The sequence below is a fragment of the Miniopterus natalensis genome, chromosome 11, assembly GCF_054644295.1.
Source record: "Miniopterus natalensis isolate mMinNat1 chromosome 11, mMinNat1.hap1, whole genome shotgun sequence".
NCBI lineage: Eukaryota > Metazoa > Chordata > Mammalia > Chiroptera > Miniopteridae > Miniopterus > Miniopterus natalensis.
The window spans coordinates 51,571,345-51,594,958 of NC_142091.1; the positions used below are offsets into that span (position 1 = coordinate 51,571,345).

Here is a 23,614-nt window from a genome sequence, read left to right on the forward strand (position 1 = left end):
TTCAACCTTGCTGCTTTCTACCATGGAAGCTAGAAAACCTAAATATTCACTTATCCAGTTTCTCTTGCAGTTATGGGGAGCCATGTGGCTCAAATCTAGCTAAGAAAACTAAGATGGTGGGGCTTCTTGGAAAGCTCTACCTTCCCAGATAAAAGGCAGAGTTTAAAAAAAAAGAAAGCCTTTCCCCTTGGCCCCCTTTTTCTTGCTTGAGATACTAATGGACACATTAAGATTAGACCCAGGATACTTATCTTGCAACTATGACTAAAATACCAACATACGGTTGATGGCAGAACAGGAAGACAGAGATCCTGGGTCCTCAAAGAAATCACTGGGCCACAACACTAAACCCAGAAACATTAACCTCCATCAAGGTTAATAACAACCTTTAATGCTTAAGCCATTATTGGTAAGGTATTCTGTAACTTGCAGCTAAAAAAATGTCTCATATTGACCCTTATAACTGCTGCTCATATTACTTTGCCTATTACTTCCTATTCTCCCTTTACTCAGAGGCTAGCGTAGTACTTTGGGTTACAGCAAAAGTTTAAAACTAAAATTATTTTAAAATTGGTTACAAGACTTGTTCTTCACCATGTCATCCCTGAGTTTAGCAAAAGAACTCAGGATTTGAGGGAAGCACACAGAGATAATAACTTTTGCCACAGAGCTAATAACTTTTGCTCTGGTTCCCTAAAATGGAGTATACATGAAATTTCTTGTTTTTGGAATGAGCTGTAGTTTAACAGCAGAGGTTCATGTTGTTCAAAACTCATTTATACTATTTTATTTTCAATCAAATACATTACTTTCTGAGAGAAGACACAAAGATTACTGGGGGGGGGGGGATTCAGCAATCAATATCATGGTTTCCAAGGCTAGGAAAGAGTTCAAACAATAGCTCAAAAAATAAATCAAGAAAGAGCTATAAACATGCTACATAGAAAGTAGCACTCAGTACTAGCACAGGTGATACATTTTCATAAAACATAAAGAACTAGAGGTCAGGGGGCACATGTAACAGAGAGCACACAAATATATGAATATGAATGTGGCTCATTCATATCAAGAAATTCACCTTTAGACGACTAGAGTCCAGCCTTAGGGCTGAAAGTAATGGATCCAGAGACTCAAACTCTGCAAGAACATGGGTGTAGGACTCCGGTATCACTGGCACAAAAGTCATTTAGCTGGCAAGTTGAAACTATGTTGAGTGATAGGCACAGTATTCCTGAATTAAACCTGCAAAAATATAATTTAAGATGCTCACCACATTCGACATGCATTGATGAGTATGTAAAGAACACAGGGAAGAAGAGGACAAGGATCCCTACTCTGGAGATGCTAGGCCTCCAGATAGAAAGAAAACACACATAGGTAACATACAAACATCGGCCTTTACTGCATCATTCCCTGACTCTAAACCTCCCAGAGAATCAAGTCCAGGTTCTCAAGGCCCTCTATAATACTATCCCACTCTATTTAGTAGGTAGAATAGACACTGAAGGATTTAAGAAAATTGGTCAAGCTCCTCTATGGTAAACAGGCAACCCCAGCTGCATTTAAGTTGTAAATCATCCTCTGTCTTTAGGTGTCTCTCATTAAAGGGAAATATTCTGTAAAGGCCTCTAACTATAAACTCTTATCAGCAAATTCAATGATTATCAGCAAACAATTCAATAGTGCTTAAAAGGAATAGAGCTCTGGATCTCTTTCTCCTGCCTATCATGAGCTCAATAAGTATTTGTTGAATGCATAAATGAGTATACCTACTAAGTAAGTGTGAAGTCAAGTGCGGGTAACTAGAGCTTGAAGAGGAACAGGGCTTTAGTAAAAGACCTGATAGGAAGGTAGCAAATGCCAAATACCCAATGAGGACTTTGTAAACTAACACAAGAGTTCTTAACTATTCAACAACTCTCAAGTATACATTTTTGTCAAACTGCATCAATTTCCAAAAAAGGAAATAAAAGTTAAGAAAATTCTACCTGCTAATTTTAACTTTTCTCAATCCTTTGTTACCTGCTAAATTAAAAATAAAAAACAAATACTTACCCTGGCCGGGTAGCTCAGCTGTTTAGAGCGTCGTCCTGATATGCCAAGGTTATGGTTTCAATCCCGTCAGGGCACATACAAGAATCAACCAATGAATGCATAAATAAGTGGAACAACAAATCAATGTTTCTCTCTCTCGCTCGCTCTCCTTTCCTCTCTCTAAAATCAAAATTTAAAAAAAAAGAAACAATTGCTAATACTTGTTTTTTAATTATTTATACTTTGTTTTTTGTTTTTTCAGAAACACATGAATTCACTCATTCATTTATTCAACAAATGTGTACCTAGTGTTCTGGCCACCATGGCCAGAAGAATATACCTAAGGAACTAACAGTAAAGGTAGAACAAGATCCCTACTGTACAGGACAAGGCCTGACAAGCTAGCCCAATAATTACACCCCCCCACCCCCAAGTTCCCATAGAAAGAACAAACCAGTCACACTCAGGGCCACGCATAACCCCATTACTCATTGTGTTTAAATCGTCCCTTTTGTGTTGCTAAAGGTCCTCCCTTGTTTCCTGTACCAAAAGCTGACAGCCTGAAAAATTATTGGAAACCCCTTTACTGCAGTGCCTTTGTGGTTACTGAGCATAAAGTGAGAGAAGAACTGAGGGTCAGGGCTACAGTTCGGCTCTTACATGGGTGAGACGCTGCAACTGTAGCCGCTGGCCAGCTAATAAAGGCTCCAAAATTCAAACACAAACTCTGGTGGTGGTCTGTCACAGGTTCCCCCAGAACACCTAGCACCAACTAAGTTCCAGGCATTGTTCTAGGTCCCAGAAACAACAACAGAGGACAAAACAAAGTCCTAATTCTCATGGAGCATACCTTCTAGTGACAAAACACATACAAGCTTAAGATATTTTTATTGCATACACATAATATAGTCTTATTTTCTAGTAATAAGTATCTAGCACCTGTTAGTCATACTGTTTTTAATACAGCTTGACCCAATATAAGTCCCACTTCCAAAAATTCTCAAGATGGAAGAAGACTCAAAGTGCATACATCCACCTAATTTAAAAACCAGTTTTACCCTGGATCTCTGAAAAATTTTCAGCAGTAGAAAGGAAATGCTTCCTCTCTTGAAGCTGCCCATTCCACTTCTCCAGCTCTCACTGTTAATAAGATCCTTTTTAAAATACTGGTTTGAAACCAGATCACTTACAGCCTTTTACTAAGTATTCCTAACTGGATTTATAGGAATAAGTTTACTCTTTCCAAAACAACCCTTTAGTATTTTAAAAGTGTTATCAAGTCTTCTAAAAATTTTAACATTCCCAGTTTTTCAATTATTCCTCACATGACAATTTCCTCTTTTCTAGTCAACCTTCTACACAGGCACTTTAGTTCACCTTAAAAATGTGTTGCCTACAACTGAGCATAATACTCCTTAAGCAGTTGGATAACACAGAATAAAGTAGAAACACTAACCTACTTGATCTGAACACCAAGTTTCTATATTACTACCTAGAATAGAATCATGTGTTTTTAAAATCATCACATTATACTTTGATTCAATAGAGCAAGTGGTCAACTACAACACAAAGAAATTTTCACATAAAACGGACACTACCTAGATACAACAGAATTAAGCTCAAATTGAAAGCTGTTATTAATCAAATATGACAATGGATATAAAAAGTACTAGATATTTAAAAGCTCTGTACAAACAAGAACAGTAGAATGCTGATAATTGTTAAAGTTGGGTTATGTGTACATGAGGGTTCATTAAATTATCCTATTTCTTTTGTTTGAAATTTTCCATAACAAGTTTTTCAATATGTACTAAAAAAACTATAATAAACCCTCGACAGCTACCCTTCTTACATAATCTATGATCTCATCCTTATTTCTCCAGCTTCATCTTCCACCTTACCTCTTCTATTCTCCAATTATATGGAACTATCTTTTGCTGCTCTTAGTTCACTCTATAAACTTTCTGTGCCTCCATGATTTTAATATATGCTGCTTCTTGAATCTCCCTCCATCTAACAAAACCCTATCTTCCTGCAAACGTGTTTAAATATCGTTTCTGTTAAGTCTGTCGCACCTCCAGCCTAGCAAAAAAAAAAACCCCCAAAAACCTAAGCAAACAGAAGGTGGTCATAAATGCTTACCAAAGTCAGTGAAAAAAATTCTTGAGGGGTTTGCTTGCCCAAAGTCACAGAGGTATTAAAAGGTAGAGCTGACACTAGAATCCACTTCTCCTGAGTCCAAAATCTAATCATCTTTCCATTTCCCCTCATTACTTGGCGGTAACAACAGAGTAGTAGGATCAAGAAAAAGTTTCCTTATTGCCCCAGTGTCGTAGCTTAAGAAAATTCCACGACAAGAGGAATAGGGATGAGACAGATTGTTAAACAGCAGTTTTCAGCCATCTAGTAAATCCTATATTCGCTAAGTGACGCACACTTAAGGGTAAATGGTTTGCATTTCTCCTCCCCAGCCAGAGGGTAGATGGCTTAAATCACCCTACTCAAGGAGACAGATAACACAAATCCAATTAGTGCCATTTGCCAACCACACCCAAGGACAAATGAAGTAAAGAGAATAAACCTCATTGTGGTACATCAGCATAGAACTGATGAATATTCTATTGATTCTCCCCCAACCGCCCAGCCTTTAAAACCCGGGAAAGCGAAAGTCCCAGCAGGCGCCCAGCGCCATTTCCTTCTCCCCTCCAAGTGGACCCCACAGAGACCTGCAACCAGGGCAGCTCTCCTGGGCTCCCCAGCCCAACCTGTCTCCAAAGGCCCCAAACCTGTTTCCCAGGCTCCCTTCTCTGACTTCCCAGTGAGCCAAAGCAGCCCAGCCTAGGCACTTGTGTTGCTTCCTCTATGCACCTTGTTGTTTCACTGTCCTAAGTATATTTTTGCTACAGCCAATAAACTCATGCTTTCTTTTCTACTTTGTCTCTTGATTGCAATCTTTCCCTCTAGAACACTCCCCGGTAACACTAGTATACTGTAATCACTTTACTAATGGACCGTGTTTGCTGCTCACACCAAATGCAAATCACAGCATTCTCTTTTCACATGGAAGGAAGACGAGGCAAAAGAGAAGGAGGCAAAAGTTCAAGTTACGTGGAGGGAAAGTAGGAGATTGGGTATTTCTTCCTAAAAAGTAATAATCAGAACTCTCCACCTCAGGCAGAAATGGCGACCGACTCACTGATGCATTCAATAGGTTTTGCACGCACGGGGGGAGACAGTCCGTGCCTGCAAGAAAATCTCCCCGCCTAGCGGAACTACTAACTTTAACAGCTAAACTTTAATTCTGTATTCATGTCTTAAGGAGAGGAGGCTCAGTAACCAACTTCCAAATCCAAGCCTCAGCCTCGCTCCACCATCTCCATGCCGGTAGCCCCCAACTTTCAGAGGTTCGCAACGCCTCTCCTGGCTACGCGCCGCGGCACTCACCGAGCACTTACAGCCTCACCGGAGCCTGTGTCTCCATTAGTTCCTCCCCTCCCTGGCTTACGTCATCCTGGAGCGCCCAGAACGCCGGGACAAAGCTGTTAACGGTACTTCCTTGTCACGTGACGGCTTACGCCCCTGCTTGCGCGTGGTCCCTCCCCCTCAGGCCGCCGTCGCAATTACGCTCTCTGCGGCCTGCAGTCAGCGGGCAGCTGCTGGTCGAAGACAAAGCACCGGCCGGGACCGGAGAAGCTCTAAGCCAAAGGGGTGAGCCAGCCAGGATCCCGGGACCCTTCACCGCTTAAAGCCGGCGAGAGAAAATGAAACAGGCGGGAACCGGCGGGGAAGGGAGGGAACAAGCGGAAGGTGTCATGGCGGCCGTGCTCAGGAGTCACGTGCTCCGGAGGCCCGCCTTGGTACTTCCGGTCACGTGCCCTCAGAGTTCTCGCAGCCAGCGATGGAGGCGAGACCACCCAGTAACAGAGGTGGTGGCGAAGGCAGCGGCGGCTACTGGTTTTCAGCCTCTTCTCCGCAGCGTCGCTAAGAAGCGCGGCGGAACTCGACTCGACCCATCCCACTTACTTACTCCCTGCCCAGGGCCGTAGCTCCCACCTGGTAAGTTCTGAAGAATGGAGATGGGTGGGTAGGTGAATTGCTGACAGGCCCCGGGGCCGCTGGACGGCGCGGATTCTGCCCTTTTTTTCTGTGTGTCTGTCGCCGTCCCCACAACTCCCACGCCTGCATTCTGGGGAGCCCGTTATTATCCTGAAGCGGGGAAGAAGCGGCCCTTAATATACTTGGTTATAGGACCCCTCTACTGAGAGCAGGGTACAGAAGATTCACCCAAAGCTGGGATCAGACTTGGCTTACGAGAATGAAGGACCTGGAGGCCTCTCCCTCGAAAAGGAACCCTTCCCGTTAGGAAATGTGCTGTTGAGTCTTTCGGCTTCTGTAAGAGAAAAAGCTTTTTCCTCAGTGTCTGCACACTTTGTGCTTCACCTGTCAGTCCTACCGCTCTTAAAACCGTAACACGTGTGCCAGTCCACAGACCACTCTACCAGTTTTGGACTGTGCCTGATTTGATCATCTTAGAAATAGACCACCAGCACATGGAAATACATGAATGTTGGCTAAGAAGGTTTATCCGGTTGACTCTTAAACGCCCGTTTTAGGGTCTGCGAAAGTGCTTTGAAATGTACCTTGCAGTAAGTATTGACTCCATAAAGGAGTGGAACAGTTCCTCCCTATGACTTCTTACCAGGAATCCTAATATATAAAGCAAAGTCAAAACGAGAACAAATGAAATGGAAATGTCACAGCAGAAGGGAAAATAACCTTTACGATCAGGCCTATGGCTTACAGAAGGACTGGGCTCTAGAGAGAACTTTGTACCTTAGCAGACCTAAATTCCTCATTTGAGAAGGAGGAAGAGAATTTGGGGCCAGTAAACCTGTTCTGCTACCCTCACTAAGCCAACATTTAGCAGTGCAACAAATTGAGGAGTGATACTGAGTCTCTCCTAGTGATATTAAATACGTATGGTAGTGCAAATGTGAAAAAAATTAATCCACACAAATGCAAAGATAGCTTTTTAAAAAATACTAGGAAGATTGGTGCAAAGAGACAGAAATCACTTAAAAGTAATGACCAAAATGATCTGCTCCAGTCAGTTATTACAACTTCCTGTATGCACTGCTGGAGGCTTATATCTTCACCCTACTGGCCTGTATTTCCACCTTTTAGCCCTGCCTTTCTGTGCTACTGGGGTTTTTCACCCACCATCAGAACGTTGCCTAGTGTACCTTCTGCTTTCCTTGCATTCAGACCACTTTCCACTTCATGGATACTGCTGCGAGAGGCGTCTTTGTGCCCTTCCTCCTTTCTCCTTCCTGCCTTCACTGTGGCAGTGTCAAACAGACAGTAGACCCTCATTTCCCCATTTTGATTACCCACTGATTGTCCTCTCGATTTTGGTATTGTACTCTTCTCAGCATGCATTATTTATAAGCGAATATGAGCATGCCTTTCCCTCTATCTTGCACTTCTCTGTCGCATTTTCCTCCTCCTCCCTCTCCCTGCACTGTTTTAAGATAAAAAAGTGCTCAGTCTTAAAATTGCTTCATTAGTTGTTCCCTCTTAAAATTTTCTTTGTGTGTAACTATCCTTAAAACAGCACATTTTGATTACTCTTTCTATACTTCCATGGTCTTATTCCCTGTAATGCTGAATGTTAAAAAAAATTGGATTGCTAATGGCAAGCAGCATTCCAAATCTCCATTTTGTATGCTGGCAGATACAGCAACTCCTCTTTAGAAGGTGATAAGGAGTTTATACTTCACTTGTTACCTTTTTTTTTGCCCCATTTACCTCTTCACATTGGAAAAGGGGATGTAGGTGATGGAAATGTAGAGATGCAGTAATATAAAGGTTTCTGCTGAATAGTTTCAATTTCTTCCTATCCCTGTTTCCTTATAAGCCAGTTACAGGAATCTATGAAGAATGATCCTCTGATCTGTGAGTAGAAAGCTATAGTGCTTCCTGGAATTTAGCTGCAGATGTATGTGCAAAGGTTTCTTGTGTCTTACCAAGATTGTATCCTTTTAATAACAGATCTCAAGTAGGTGTCATAGATATTTATTGAACTCTTCCTATAGGCCAAAATAGGCTGCTGGGTGCTTGTATTGCACTAAACACTCTACATGTAGCCTCTACGCTTCTTGAAGCTTTCAGTTTGTCGGGGGAGACGACATTAAATGAATTACTTTAAAAATTAATTACAGTTGTGATAAGTGCTATAAAGAAGAACAGAAGACCTTGCCTAGTAACTTTGAAGCTTAGAGTAGGGGGAAAATGAGTGAAAGTTAGTTAATGGGAAGGAAGGAGAAGGTGCAGAGGCTCAGAGCAAAACATGTGCATTTAGCTTCAGGCAAATATTTAACTGCAAATGAATTAATGCCTTTACTGGAGGATCTTGCTATTTAAAGAAGTCTCGTGGCAGATTGTTTCATAAAGTAAATAACCTTTTAAGTAAAGCCAGATGTTCATCAAGCCAATTTGTTTAAATGTAACTACACCAATATTTTGTCATAAATAAAATAGCCTGTGTCTCTTGCAGAGGTGTACTGGGAAGTTTTTGCTACCCAAGGAACCACCTTCAAGAAAAATCTAGAAATTAGAAGTTATTGTAGGATACCCGTATTGGTTCTATTAAACTTCCTATAACTGGTCCTAGAACAATTAACAGAGCTGCTACAGATGACCAGGGAAATTTGCCAAGCAAGGTAGCTGTGAGACAATTGACTAGTCATGCCCAATATTCAATAACTTATCTCTATTTTTAAAGTCCCCCCAAATGGATTTTCATATAAATTGTTTTACATCCTTTATATAGGGTGGGACAAAAGTAGGTTTACAGTTGTGAGTATGCAAAACAGAGTTTATTCTTGTGTTATTATTAAATAATTTACATACGAACAGCTGTAAACCTACTTTTGTCCCACTCTGTACATAAGAATGTATGTTTTTCCCATTTGATTTAAAGTAACTAATAAAGTCAGTTCTATTCATCTAATTTATTCTCCACTTTACAGTTTTTCTGTCTTCACTCATCTTTTCTTCCTTACCTTCCATCTCAGAAAAGTTTATTTTTTCCCAAAGCTAACACTCTTTATTTGTGCCTATAAGCCCAGTTAACTGGGGACTTGCTCTATCAGCTGTCCTTGCTCACTGCTTTTCCTCCATATATTAACATATTTAAAATTATCTTATAATTATCTGCTTATCCTCTCTTCCCATCTTAGATTTTAATTCATATTTTCTAAAATGTTGTTTGTGTGGTATGCAGTATAATTTTACATAGTACAGACAGGTTTATTAAAATTTTCATAGTTATGTGTTTATTAAAATGAATATTAGAAAATGAATATTAAAGTGTTTAATGGTTCCATAGATGTTATAAAATGTCCTTTATGAATTAAATTTTTTAAGCTAAATAAAAATTGATATACATATATTACAGAAATTGAAAATTGTTTTCATTCTTACCCATACTAACACCCCTAACACTTTTCCATGTTACCTTATTAACATATGGTTTGATAGAGAATAAACTTGAAAAGACAATTTTAATAACTACTTTTCTCATTATAAAATACATATTATTGTAGATAATCCAGAAAACAGAAATTCAAATCATCTGTAATCCTGTCACTGTAGGTAACCACTATTAAATTGGGTGTATATCCCTCCTCCAGTCATATATATTTGCAAAATAGCATAGTGAAACTCCAAGGTCAGGCTGACCCAGATTCAAACCCAGTTCTGCTACTCCTTGATGTATTGGGAAAGTACCTTGATTTCTCAGACCCAGTTTCTTTTATCCACAGAATGGAGCTAATAATAGAACCTACCTCAGGATTGTTAACTAGGAACTGAATGAGATAACACCTATAAAGAATTTAGTCCAATACCTGGTACATATTATTAAGAATTCAGTAATTTAGATAGAGTTTTTAAAATTTAGGACTGTGGAATCAAACTTTTTAAGGGGCAATGACCCTCTAACCAAAATCTTAGGAGGACAGCAAATAAATTGGTTAAAAGATAGTATTAAAAATTTTAACCCATTATTATATATGATCTATTGACCAGAACTGTAGTAATTGTAAAACAGTGTGGGGAAATATTTTCATTGGCAAGTGAAAAAACAAGATAATTAACTGGTTTGTACTTCAAGATTACATTTGTAAGATGGATACAGATAAAAGAAGCACAATTTAAAATTAAGAAAATTGATGTTACGATTGTGGGATTAGGGAATTTTGAAAATACCATTTTTTTAACTAAACTTATTAGGCTTCATCCCAACATTTACAAATGCCCACATCGTATAGACTTATCTCCACTTGCATGATTCAACTGCACCACACACTCACCATGTCCAGAGCTGATTTCCTTGTGTTCACTTTCGAACCTGTTCTTCCTTATTTCCTTAAATGGCACCACTATACTCATGTCAACAAGTGAGGTATAAGCAAGCTTCTGTGATACCTCCTTTAGCATTTACAGTGTCTATTCACCCTCCTTCCTCAGTACTCTTTGTCCCTTCCTCCATTCTCACTGCCACCAGCCTGGTTTAGACCCTTTCTGGTCCCGTTCTTCAGCATTTCTCATATTGCCTGCGTATTATTTTTCTAAAATACAAATCACATCCCTATTGAAAAGTCTTTTGAGATTTTGTGATTCTCCACTGTCTGCCTCTGTCTTAACCATCCAACTTTATGGCCCACAGATCTGTATGATGAACTTCATGCTATATCCAAAGCAGGCTACTTAAAATTCCTAGAGAGTCTAAAGCTTTTGCCCGCAAACCACACCCTTTGCCTATAATGCCTATTTTCCTTTCTCTAACAAAATCATCATTCAAGACCCAATTCATAACTAACATATATAAAAAAGAATAAACTACTGATACATGTAATATATGGTAAATTTCAAAAAATCAGGTTAAGCAAAAAGCCAGAGACAAAAAAGAATACATACTGCATGATTTTGTTTATATGAAACCCTAGAACAGACAAAAACTAACTTGTACTGATAGAAATCAGAAAGTAGTCACTGAATGGTGAGAGCAAGAGAACTGACTGGAAAGGAACATGAGGGAATTTTCAGGAGTAATGGAAATGTTATCTGTCTTATTTTGGGTAATGATAATATGGGTTGTATACAATGCATCAAATAGAATGCCTAAGTCCTATGCATTTTTGTTTATTGATTACATCAAAAAAATTTTAATTGCCCCCCCAAAAAATATCGATGACAAACCTTTGACAAAGCCTCCCATGTGAAGAAATAGACTGAGTCCTAATTCAGAACATTTTTTGTCTCCCTTTTGGGACTTCACACACTGCAATTTGCATACACTAACACATCTAGCTCACTAGCCTGGAAGCTCTTTGAAAGCAGAAATCAAACTGACATTCATTCACATTTGGATAACTGTAGACTCCTTGGCTAAGAATACATTTATTGAATAAGTGTATTCACACTGACCTTTTTCCTTTCCACTTTTGGGGTAGGGTGTCATAAGAGAAGGAATAGCTACTCAAAATTCAGGTAATCAGCTTCAGAGAAATTAAGATTTCACTTTTCTTTTTTTAAAATATATCTTTATTGATTTCAGAGAGAGGAAAGGAGAGGGATAGAGACATAGAAACATCAATGATGAGAGAGTCATTGATCGGCTGCAGCCCGCAACCCAGGCATGTGCCCTGACCAGGAATCGAACCCTGATCGCCTGGATCCTAGGTTGACTCTCAACCACTGAGCCATGCCCGGCCAGGCAAGATTTCACTTTTCTTTTAACTTGTATTTTTTATTTCTAAATCACTGCTTCAGTGAATAAGAAATATTAGCTTTTTAACCCAGTGGCATTTTTCATTAATCCTAAGAGGTGATGGTTTAAGAAGTTATTTGTTTTTATTTTTCAGATACCTCTATAAAAGAATTGCCAATTTCTATTATTTTTAATGCCTGCCACTCTTACTAATGTTTACTTTCCCATTATGTCCAAATACAAGTTCTCCTCAATTATTTTGAATAGCTAATGGCACACCTAATATTTCATTGATCCCATTTTATTTCACCTCCAGTTAAAATGTTTCAATAAAGCTTCTCTTGATTACTCAGGGCAAATTTAATTCTTATATGATACCTAAATGTGCCAACTTCTCTAAAATTATACTTCAAAGTATTCCTGAAGAAGTAAATGTTTTAAAATTGTATTTAAATTGTTCCTTTGGGAATGAAAACTAGTTATAACTTCAGAAATGGCATATATGTGGCATTTTTGCTATTCCATCACAGCCCATGGTAGACATCACCATCAATCATGGCATCTTTGCTCAGAGGTCTTTTCAGCCTCCTATTCCAGACATTCACACTCAATCCTCTAGCATTTGGGTTGGGCATTTAAGAGTCCCAGGATTTAGGAGAAAGGTGGGGGGTGGGGCTCTAGGCTGTTTCCTAGGTAACACATTAGCCATATATATAAATAATTCTTCAGCAAGATATGGAAAGCAGTTGAAGGCATTTGATTGTTAAAAGATTGGGGAAATGGCATCTGAAGTATTAAGTATTAAATTCTCAGTTTTGGGTTGTGGTACATAGCTGTCATGGCAGTCAAGGAAAAGAAGGACCTTTTGAGCCGTTTTGAGCCTTACAGGAGCAGCAGCTCAGGCTCCTCTGAAGAGGAGGAAAACAGCCAGCTGGAGGAGACCAGTCTCAGGGCCCCAGATCAACAGACTGGGAGAGGCAGTGGTCAAGGTGCCCAAGGAGCCTCCAAAGGAATTCAAGATGTGGAAGTCAAACTATGCACCCACCACCTCTGGAAACCTACACTACTGGGAAGAAACCTCCCACTCCAGAGCTGGATATGGTAATAAAATGGTCTGACATACATGAGGACAATGGTGATGATGTCCCAGGGAACGGTAAGATAGATAGGCTTCTCCCAAAAGGGGAGGAGCTGGTGGAATCAGATGAAAAAGACCATATTTCTAAAAAAACAGGAGAACCAACAGGGAAGAAAAAGTAGAAAACAGCAAAAGACAAGGATTTTTGCAGTGTGAAACTTAGTAAAATGTTTGTTTTTGGTTTTGGGGGGCTGGGGCAGAAAAGCTGATACTGTAAATTATTGTGAAACCACATCTATGAAAGTCCATATTAATAAGTATTATTGCAGGAACTTTCCACTGTACGATTCATTTTTTATTTACATCTCAAATGGTGACATGATTGTAAAACTGACAACACTTGGAAGCATTCTTGCTATCACAGAATTGGTAACATGCTTTGAGAGTTTTGTCACATGTTGGCATGCCGATGTTCTATGAACCTTTTATAAAGGAATATATATGTATATTTTAAATCCTCACCTGAGGATATTCTTTCCATTGTTTTTCAGAGAGTGGAAGGGGAAGAGAGAAACATCGATGTGAGAGACATGGGCCAATGCTCTAACCACTGAGCAAAGCCAGCCAGGGCAAAAGGAATATATTTTTAAAGTAAATATATTGTAATGTACTGTTAACTTGTAGGGTGCTTTTCAGCAGTGTTTGCACAGTTTAAATCATGAAAATAAAATTACTTATTCTATATTGCTATTACTGCATAACATTAACAGTTGAATATATCTGTGACAAAGTACCCTCTGTGCCATGTGATGTTTTAAAAAAAATTTTTATTGAATTTTAGACAGGAAGGGGGAGAGAAAGAAACATCAGTTTGTTGTCCCACTTATGTATTCATTGGTTGCTGCTTATATATACCCTGACCTGAGCTCAAACCCACAACCTTGGCATATCAGGACAATGCGCTAATCAACTGAGCTATGGGGCCAGGGCTGCCATGTAATGTTTTAATAGTAGGTATTACCATTTAGAGAGTGCTTCCTGTATTCCAGATTCTTGGTTCATATATTATCTCTGATCCTCAAACAACCTAGTAAAGCAGGTATTAGTAGCCTCATTTCATAAGGAGAGATTAACTTATCCAAGGTTACACAGCTAATGAGGAATGAACTTGGGATTTAACTCAAGACAATTGAACTTCAAAACCATCACATAAAATTACCTATCCACCAATCAAAATTTAGGAACTGCAATTGGCATCTTTTCCAGGTACTCCACTGTGGTACTTAGTAGAAATCTTCTCCTCACCTGATTGCTTGTATTACTGCACTTACATATGCCTTTATTGTGAAAATACATTAAGTTTCTTTAAGATTAGGATCTACAAAGAGTTGCTGAATGTAGCAAATAAAAATACATGAAACCCAGTTAAGTTTGAATTTTAGATAATAAATAAATAATGATTTAGTATATGCAATATTTGAGACATAGTTATACTAAGAATGTATTTATCTGAAATTCAAATTTACCTGAGCATCTTGTATTTTATCTGACAGTCCTACTTCTACATGTTTTCTCTACGCAGCTGCTATTTTAATGTTTTCCATATAGTAATAATCAAGAAAATCAACAGGATTGTAGTCAGGAAGATAATGTTTAATTTGACTATTACAGTCCCAAATGCAGTGCCGTTATATGTAACATTTTGAAAAATTAAAAAAAAATTTTTTTGATTCAATTTTATTTTCAAGCGTACTGGAAGAAACCTAGACCAGGAATTAAGAAATGTGGGTGTGGTTTCAGCTCTGGGAATGGTTCTGGAATGGTCACACAAACCCTGTGGCCCTTAGTTATTTCAGCTGAAACAATTTGAACTAAATATTTATTAGGCTCCTGTGTAATTCTGAAATTCTACAATTCTAAATATAGATTATATAAAAGATAACATTTGTAGGCAAATCATGCATTTAAGATTTAAGAATATAACGGGAAAATAAATTGAAAATACTCTGATTATCATATGTGGGAATGGTTTAAAAACTGCCAAGTGTTACAAACTGTGATGTAAATTCACACCTATGGCATGAGAAAAATGAAATTTTATTTTTTTAAGGAATAATGCTATACAACTATATCTTCAACTTTGAACGAGGGAAGAGATTTTTTCCCTCCTCATTAGTTTAAGTTTTACATTTGGAAGGGACTCTAGAAGTCAGTAAATCAGACCCTAACTGAGATGTGAAATCTTTTTGTCTCTATTAGCACCTAGCCATCATGGCAACTTCATCTGAAGAAGTTTTACTAATTGTAAAGAAAGTGCGTCAAAAGAAGCAGGATGGAGCTCTATACCTCATGGCAGAAAGAATTGCTTGGGCACCTGAAGGCAAAGATAGATTTACAATCAGCCATATGTATGGAGATATTAAATGTAAGTCATATTTGTTAGTAATTTTAGAAGATTGCTTGTAAAAATCATTGTGGGTTTTTTATTGTAATGTCCAAAAAAAATCAACCATATAAAAATGATTACAACGTGGGATTACTGAACATATATTATTCTGTAAACTGCCTTTTCCACTTTATAATAGAGTGTGTACATATGTAAATCTTTACATTTGTAAACCTACCTCATGTAAAGATCTCTGTATACCTTCTTTTAAGAGTTACATAATAATCCACCAAATGGATGTACAATTATGTATTTAACCAGTCCTCTGTTGAAGGACATTGAGGAAGTTTCCAGAATTTCATTATTGCAAACAGTGTTGCGGTATACATCTATGTACTTTACTTTGTGAGGTTGTATGTATGAGATACATCCCTGCATTGGGTTTATTCATTCAAATGGTTCATACATTTAAAATGTTGATAGATGATGCCAGATTGCCCTTTAATAAAATTGTATCATTTAAGCAAAGTGTCTAATTAATTTTTAGTTATGTGGCCTTCATCTGTTGAGAAGATACTCAGTTTTATACTGAATGTAGTTGAGAGATATACAGAGCATAATATTTTTATATCCTTTTCCTTTTTATGATATTCAAGTATAAATGCAAAAATAAAAACAACTTCTCTTTCCAAATTTGCAAGATTAACTTTGAAATATTACCCAAAGTGTTTGGTACTCTGTGGCTCAATAATAATTGGGTTTAAAAGCACCAAGTGAATCCTAAGATTTAGAACCTTTACTCTGAAAGGATTCACCTTGATCTTGAACAAGAGAGACTCTAAAGAAGTCTGGGTAACAAAGTCCTTGACAAATTGTGGTTATTTTAATTGCGACCAATAATATGAATTGATTTATTTTACTGGATATAAGATTCTTCTCCTGGATAAAATTGTGTGTAGATTTCAAGGAACATGGCACTTCAAAAAATAGACAGCCCTCAACTTGCAAGTGTGCAGTTTACAAATGTCCTTTGTGTTTAAACAGTTGCCCAAGGATTTACCTCTCCTTGCTTTTGGAAATGGCCAAGATCCTCATCTTTCTCCAATGAAATAATTTAGAAGCTTAATTTTCAAAAGGAAATACTATTTAAAATATACCATAATTAAGTACTGCCTAAGCTATCTGGTCTTTTTTCCACTATCCTGGTAACATTACCTCCTTTTAAAACTTTGTGGAAAAATGCCTCACCAATTTCCTGATAATAGTCTCACCAAACTAACATTTGTACTACAATAAACTCATAAATTAGGAACTTCCTGTATTAGCATGCTAGCCCTATAGATTTGCGAAATACACTCATTGCGATACCCCCACCATGCAATAAAGAATATGCCTACCTCCTGTCTCTCCACAATTCTAGGCTTTTGGGGAGGGGAGCATTCACCAAAATCTAGTTCTGTACCAGATCAGGTTTTTTGTTTTGTGTTTGTTGCCAATCTTCATCCGAGGATATTTTTCCATTAATTTTTAGAGAAAAAAATTCTCTATTGGTAGGAGAGAGGGAGGGAAGGAGAGAGAGAGACACACACATCAGTTGATTGCCTCACATACACACCCCGACTGGGGCCTGGGATCGAGCCTGCAACCCAGGTACATGCCCTTGATTGGTAATTGAACCTGCAGCCCTTTGGTGCTCAGGCTGGCGCTCTTAATCACTGAGCCACACCCAGCCAGGGCTGCACCAGATCAGTTTTCATTTTAAGTTGAATTTTTGATAGAATGGCCATTTCTGAAAGGAACCATTGAAAGTCATCAATAATAGATTACTAAGGTGAAAATCAGCCGTTATCTTGTTAAAAAACAGAAGTAGGCCTCTCAGAGACGAGAGCTAAACTAGAGCAAGGATAAAGCAGTGACTGAGGAAAGAAGCCTAGGAATGATTGTTTTGGAGGAATTGGACAATGGAACAGGCTGGCTAACAGTGTAAATTGTTTTATATTGCTGCTCTGGCAGTGAGATTGTTCATCTAAACTGTTGGTCTGGAAGCAGTGTCTCCACTAAAAAAGGTTCGTTTGAGCTGAGGGTTCTAGGCAGTGTGTTCACACTACCATGAGTCACCCATTTAATGGGACAGAGCCCCTGTGATCTCTGTTTCCTTTATAACGATAAGCACTATTCTTTGAGAATACAAATTCTCCATTTTGTAGGTATATTTTGACATTCCCAGTCCCAATTTATTACGAAGGTCTTCAAAGTTACAGAAAATTTTAAAGAGTGGTACAATGTGTACTATATAACATCCCACCTAAATAGTACAGTTATTATTTTGCCATATTTGCTTTATTGTGTGTGTACACTTTGCTTATATTATCGCACCATGAAAATTTTAATACTCAGGCCATTTTATGTTTATTTCCCCAGTTGTCCCAGTAATGGTTTTTTTCCCAGTAATGTTTTTTAGAGTTGAGATTTTTTTAAACCACTCTCCAGCCTAGATTCATTATGTAATTATAGTTCTTTAGTCTCTTTGAGTATAGGCTTGTAGACTATCACACATTCCGATTATGCCTGATTCTCTCTTAACACATAGGTGGTGGTGATTACTTCCTATTCTGTCACCTCAGAAAGCCAGTCCTGTCGGGTTATTCTGGTTTGATCACTTGGTTAAAGTGATCTCTCAAATGTAAAATTACATATTGTCCTTTGCAACTAGTAAGCAAGCCATGAGTTGTGTTTCATAGTTTTTTGAATCCTGTCAATGGTTTTTTTACAATGTTGATTGGAGGCAGCTGTTCAGGGTGGATTCAGGGTGACTAGTTGACTGTTTAGAAAGCTTTAAAGATATCTGCCCCAGTTGAATGGAAACAAAAGCTCTTTAGTATCTGGAGGTGGAAGCCATGGGTGAGAAGTGCCACACAAAAAGAATACTAAAGAAGGAAGCAAAGTGTTAGTGAATTTGTTGAAACATGCTCTGGATTATTTGAGAAGAGTGCGTTTTGCAAAGTGAGTAACCTGTTGTATGGCAGTTTCTACAATGTGTGTATCCTTATCTAATTAATCTCATGTTTCTTTTCAGGCCAGAAAATCAGTCCAGAAGGAAAAGCTAAAATTCAGCTTCAGCTGGTCCTGCACGCAGGGGACACAACTAACTTCCATTTTTCCAATGAAAGCACAGCAGTCAAAGAGCGAGATGCAGTGAAAGACCTTCTTCAGCAGCTACTGCCCAAATTCAAGAGGAAAGCAAATAAAGAACTTGAAGAGAAAAACAGGTGAAGGAGGAAAAGAGTAGCCTTTTGAAGAGATACTGTGTTCTCTCCAGCATTATAGAGTAATAGCTTGCTGTTTCTCACCTCTTACACTTTAATAGTATAATATAGGAAAGTAAGGGCTGTGGTATCTTTACCTCTTTGTGTGTTTGTTTTTTCAACTTTAGCATCTTACTAGCTCTTCAGATTTGGGCGAATGAGAATGTATAAACTCAGAAGTTAACTGCCTGAAGCCTAATATCTGATTAGGAACAGAACTGAGATTTGAAGGTTCTAAGGTCCCTTAATTCCTTTTCCCAGTTCTCTGTCACAAAAAAGATACTAAACCATTACAAGTATGTTTGTGAATAAGAAACCTGAAAGAAATTTTACTGTTACAAAGTTGAGAAAGCTTGTAAAATGATGAGAATTTCTGATAAGATGAATTCCATGACCAGTATCTTTCAAGCCATCTGTGCTATGGCTCCAAGTGCTTATTACCATTAAAAATTAGTTGCTGAAAAATCTCAAGCATGCCTCCTCTCTTCTCCATTCACCTTTATTTATTTGTGAAAAAATAATATAGTGCAGTACAAAAACAGATACAATGACCTTTGAATCACTGAAATATAGAGATGAATAAGACCAAGTCAGTGTCCTCAAAGAGTTTTAGACTCTGCTTCTTCAGACTTCCGTTTATCTCCACTTTATTTGTTCCTCCAAAAATGTGGGGTTGTTTTGGTTTTTTTGTTTGGTTTTGTTTTTGCTTTTAATTACTAACAAATGAACTAAATGATCTTCTGTTCAATCATCACAAAATGAAAATTGTATGTTTTAGTATTTTGTATTGTTAAAATTTTACCTAAATGGTGTTTTGTTCTAGAAAGTTCAATATATTCAGTATGTTCTATCCCCAGAATGCTGCAAGAAGATCCTGTTTTATTTCAGCTTTATAAAGACCTTGTTGTGAGTCAAGTCATCAGTGCTGAGGAATTCTGGGCCAATCGTTTAAATGTGAACTCAACAGAGAGTTCCTCCTCCTCCAATCATAAGCAGGATGTTGGCATTTCAGCAGCATTTCTGGTATGTGACCCTTCTTGGTTTTTGAAAGGGAGGGTGGGGGTGAAGAAAACCCTGATTATGTGTTAACAATGCCATTTTATAAAATTTAGTGTTTCCTTAAAGTAAATTAATGGATACTTCAGTATTCATTGTATTCTAAAATATTTTTAAATACATACAGTATTTTTTAAATTTATATTTTTGCTAGTTATTTTTCTTGGTTTCTGGACCTGACCCTAGCATGCTGGAAATCAAATGGATTTTTGAAAGAGAATCTTTTAGCAATTGGACTAATTCTTCTTTCCCCAAGTACTTTAAAATTTAGGGCTTTCTAATACCTTTTTTATGGTTGCAATACAATACAAAGTTAAATGTATGATGACTGTCACAGTATAGAAAAAGTAAGGTTTGTAAAATATATCTTAGAGAAAAATTAGGAGTATCTTACCTGTGAATTTAAAAAATAGGATTTAGTTAGTCTTATCTCTGGTAGAACCAAAGTAGTATTTATACATTTAACAAAAATTTAAGTACCAATTTTGTGTTTAGCATCTTTCTGTGTGCTTAGTATTTAGTAATAAGGCCTTTCTTAAACCTGTCAGATAATATTTGTTTATTTAGTAAGCATTGTGCGTTATAGTTTTGGTAACTGTACAAGTTTATGTTAAAGCTCCCCTAGCTATCTGTTTTTGGCCAAACATAAACATGCCTTTTTGGAGATGTAGGATTTTCGAGGAAGTAGATTTTATAGGTCACTAAGATTATGTGAAACCAGGCCAGGATTCTTTGTCTCTCTGCACATGTAACGGTGAGAGACTTACCTCTGTCTCTGTAATTCATTCAGAAAATCTATTTTTCTACCTTTGTCCAGTGTCTGTTGTGTGCTTAACACCTTCCCCTGGTATTTTTGCGGAGAAAAAAAAAATTATTTTTATATATATATGTATGTGGTCTTTCTTTTAGGCTGATGTCCGGCCCCAAACAGATGGATGTAATGGTCTAAGATACAATTTAACCTCTGATATCATTGAGTCCATATTTAGAACCTATCCAGCAGGTAAGATGAATCAGTTTTTTCAGATAGTTAAAATATTTGTTTGGATGAATTCAATAATATATCAGTGAAAAACAAAAAGTTTAATTTTTATTCCTGATCAAGTGCAACAAAACATGTGAAGTACTTTACCGAGTTCCTGACATATGGTAGATATTAAGAATTAGTGCCCGGCTGGGTGTGGCTCAGCGCTTGAGCTTCGACCTAGGAACCAGGCGATCGGGGTTCGATTCCCGGTCAGGGCACATGCCTGGGTTGCGGGCTCGATCCCCAGTCAGGGGCGTGCAGGAGGCAGCCGATCAATGACTCTCATCATTGATGTTTGTATCTCTCTCCTTTCTTCCTCTCTCTGAAATCAATAAAGATATATTTTTTTTAAAAAAAGAATTAGTATATAATGTACTATCATAAATTCATTGGTATAATGACTTTCGCATTCTTTCTATCAGTGGTTAACACTTGATTTACCCTTAACCAAACCTGAGCAAGATGGTATCCTCCGGAGGCATCAGTAAATGAGTCTCTCTGGAGCACTAACTCAAAACATCCTTCATGCTGCCTCCACTGTGACCTTTCTAACTCACAAATTTTTTCGCTTGCAGAAACCATCCTAAAAGTATAAATGTCTTGACTCCAACCCTAATTTATGATGTGCAGCCAAAGTTGAGAGCCACTGCTTTAATCATTCTTTTAACCAACCAGTGCTCACTTAAACCATATGCTGTTCTTTTTTCCCCACTTCCTCACTTCTGCCCCTTTAGTCCTTAGGAAACATACCTCTCCCACAGAACTCAGCTCAAGCATCACCTCATTGCCACTTCTATAAAATCCTGATTTCTTCTGACAGATAAGAGCCTCCTCCCCTTTCCTTCTGCAGCGCCTTGTGTCTGCCTCAAAGAGTTATCACGTTATATGTAATGATTTGCATATCTTTCTGATAACATAATTGTATAGTGCTTACTATGTGCCAGACACCATCTAAAGCCTTTAAGTATATTAACTCATTTAGTCATCACAAATACCCTATGAAGTAGGTATGATTGTTATCCCCATATTAGAGTAAGTGGTAGACCTAGAATTTAAACTCAGGCTCTCTGGCTCATGCTCTTAATTAACCTTTTTGCTTATTGGACTATGAGCTTCTGGAGTGCTGAACTGATGTCCAGAGGATATTGAGATCTTTACTTTACCAGCACCTAACACAGTGCCTTGGATTGAAAATGCACATATATAATGATCAGACGAGCAAACTCAGGTTTGACTCCAAGATTCTTGGTGTTTCTACTAAAACTCCAAGACTTGTTAATTCTCTTGGTACCAAATAAGGTTTTGTTTGTAATTGGTAAAGATTTATAAAGGTAACACCTCACGTAATCGCTCAAGTTATATTTCACATTTATTATTATATTTTTATATACAGAATATAAAGTCGAGCAGTTTTATAATCTAGTTTTTGCTATTAAGACTAGTCTATATTTCAAGTAACTTTGAGGTTTTAAGAAGTGAAAATGCAGTATATAACTATTATGGTTTTTTTTCCACAGTAAAAATGAAATACGCAGAAAATGTTCCCCACAGCATGACAGAAAAGGAATTCTGGACACGTTTTTTTCAGTCCCATTATTTTCACAGGGATCGGCTGAATACAGGGTCAAAGGACCTCTTTGCAGAATGTGCCAAAATAGATGAAAAAGGTAACTAACTGTTTATCTCTTACACACTACCATTTAATTTGCTGTTCTCCACTCATTAGTGCTGTTAGTGAATTTTTTAATTTCTGAGAAAGGAAAGACTTGATCGACATTTTATTTCTTTTCTAGGATTAAAAACAATGGTTTCATTGGGAGTGAAAAACCCACTACTTGATTTGACAGCTTTGGAAGATAAAACATTAGATGAGGTAAGTAACAGTAAAAGGATTTATGAGAGAAAACAGTCTTTTCCTAGTCTTCAACATTTTTATAGTTCTAAAAGTGCCGTAAGCGAGGATGTAGTACTTGTGAGAATATAAATCAATAGAAATACTGTTATTTGGAGTGATTTATCAGCAGTGCTTTTCAGTAGTACTGTTCACTATTAAAATTGCCTTGGAAAACCAATTCCTGTATGAGTTGCTAAAACTTTTTTTTTAAGGATTTCCTAGCTCTGCCATCAACAGTTCTCCAGGTAATAATGAAGGCTTAACATGTTGATGAGTCTGGCTTTATGCTCTAGCTGACATTAATCTCTAGAAATGTGGATAAATATTTGTAGATAAGCAAAAGATAAACTTTTGTTGATTTCTCATTATTTACCCACCATGAACTCACACACGATCCTTACTCCACACTAGTCCTAATATGTTTCATCAGCCAAACAGACCAAGTATGAGCTACCTCCCTTAGCATCATGACTCTAGACTTTTATATTTATCCAGTCATGGAAAAAGAGGTAATATCTTCTAATCAAAGCAAATTCCACCCCTGCCTCTATCTTCAGGGCTAAAAGGAAACTGCCCTCCTCAGTAATTCTTCTCACACTCTTATATCTTAATTTTCTTACCCCTTTTTTGGCTCCATTTCTGCTGGCTGTATACACATGCCCATACCTTCCTATCTTTTTCCCCCCACTAACTTTTCCTCTAATTTTAGTGTATTTACTCACGGGGAGAGAAAACCAATATTAAAATTTTGTCCTACAGTCTAAATTATATATTAATAGAAAATAATTTTTGGTACCCAAGTGAGTCATTTGCATAATGAAATTCAGTTTTTTCTTGGTGATTCTCAGCAGTCAGTCACTTCCTTGGTGATTCTCAACATATTACAAATAGGGCCCTCTTAATCATCCTGAGAAAATGAAGTTTAGGGAAGCTTAAAGAGTACAGTTTATTTAATGTGATGAGAAAAAACATTTTAGTGCTTTTTTTTTTTTTTTTAATAAAAAGATGATATTTTATTACATGCATGTGTGTAACTTTCTTCTTCACTTAGCCTATTAC

At 37.6% G+C, this 23,614-nt stretch overlaps 2 protein-coding genes across 10 annotated transcripts in view; one reads left to right on the forward strand and one right to left on the reverse strand.

Annotated features, from left to right (window-relative positions):
* The window catches only part of HPS5 (HPS5 biogenesis of lysosomal organelles complex 2 subunit 2), a 33,773-nt gene extending 28,253 nt beyond the window's left edge, over nucleotides 1-5,520 (reverse strand). For 3 of the 8 annotated variants that reach the window (XM_087821767.1, XM_087821766.1, XM_087821765.1), the window contains exons 1-3: nucleotides 5,479-5,519; nucleotides 2,056-2,214; nucleotides 1,079-1,242 (exon numbers count right to left, since the gene is read on the reverse strand). In XM_087821767.1, the coding sequence (XP_087677893.1) occupies nucleotides 1,079-1,186 (108 nt within the window). In that variant the 5' untranslated portion in view covers nucleotides 1,187-1,242; nucleotides 2,056-2,214; nucleotides 5,479-5,519. Of the gene's footprint in view, nucleotides 1-1,078; nucleotides 1,243-2,055; nucleotides 2,400-4,176; nucleotides 4,595-5,478 lie in introns of those variants that run through there. The other 5 variants (XM_087821762.1, XM_087821768.1, XM_016219445.2 and 2 more) reach the window with 5 other exon arrangements.
* Nucleotides 5,521-5,944: 424 nt separating this feature from the next.
* The window catches only part of GTF2H1 (general transcription factor IIH subunit 1), a 32,486-nt gene continuing 14,816 nt past the window's right edge, over nucleotides 5,945-23,614 (forward strand). The window contains exons 1-7 of one of the 2 annotated variants that reach the window (XM_016219443.2): nucleotides 5,945-6,090; nucleotides 15,147-15,312; nucleotides 18,350-18,542; nucleotides 19,436-19,601; nucleotides 20,544-20,637; nucleotides 22,179-22,328; nucleotides 22,455-22,534. In XM_016219443.2, the coding sequence (XP_016074929.1) occupies nucleotides 15,159-15,312; nucleotides 18,350-18,542; nucleotides 19,436-19,601; nucleotides 20,544-20,637; nucleotides 22,179-22,328; nucleotides 22,455-22,534 (837 nt within the window). In that variant the 5' untranslated portion in view covers nucleotides 5,945-6,090; nucleotides 15,147-15,158. Of the gene's footprint in view, nucleotides 6,091-12,950; nucleotides 13,539-15,146; nucleotides 15,313-18,349; nucleotides 18,543-19,435; nucleotides 19,602-20,543; nucleotides 20,638-22,178; nucleotides 22,329-22,454; nucleotides 22,535-23,614 lie in introns of those variants that run through there. The other variant, XM_016219444.2, reaches the window with a different exon arrangement.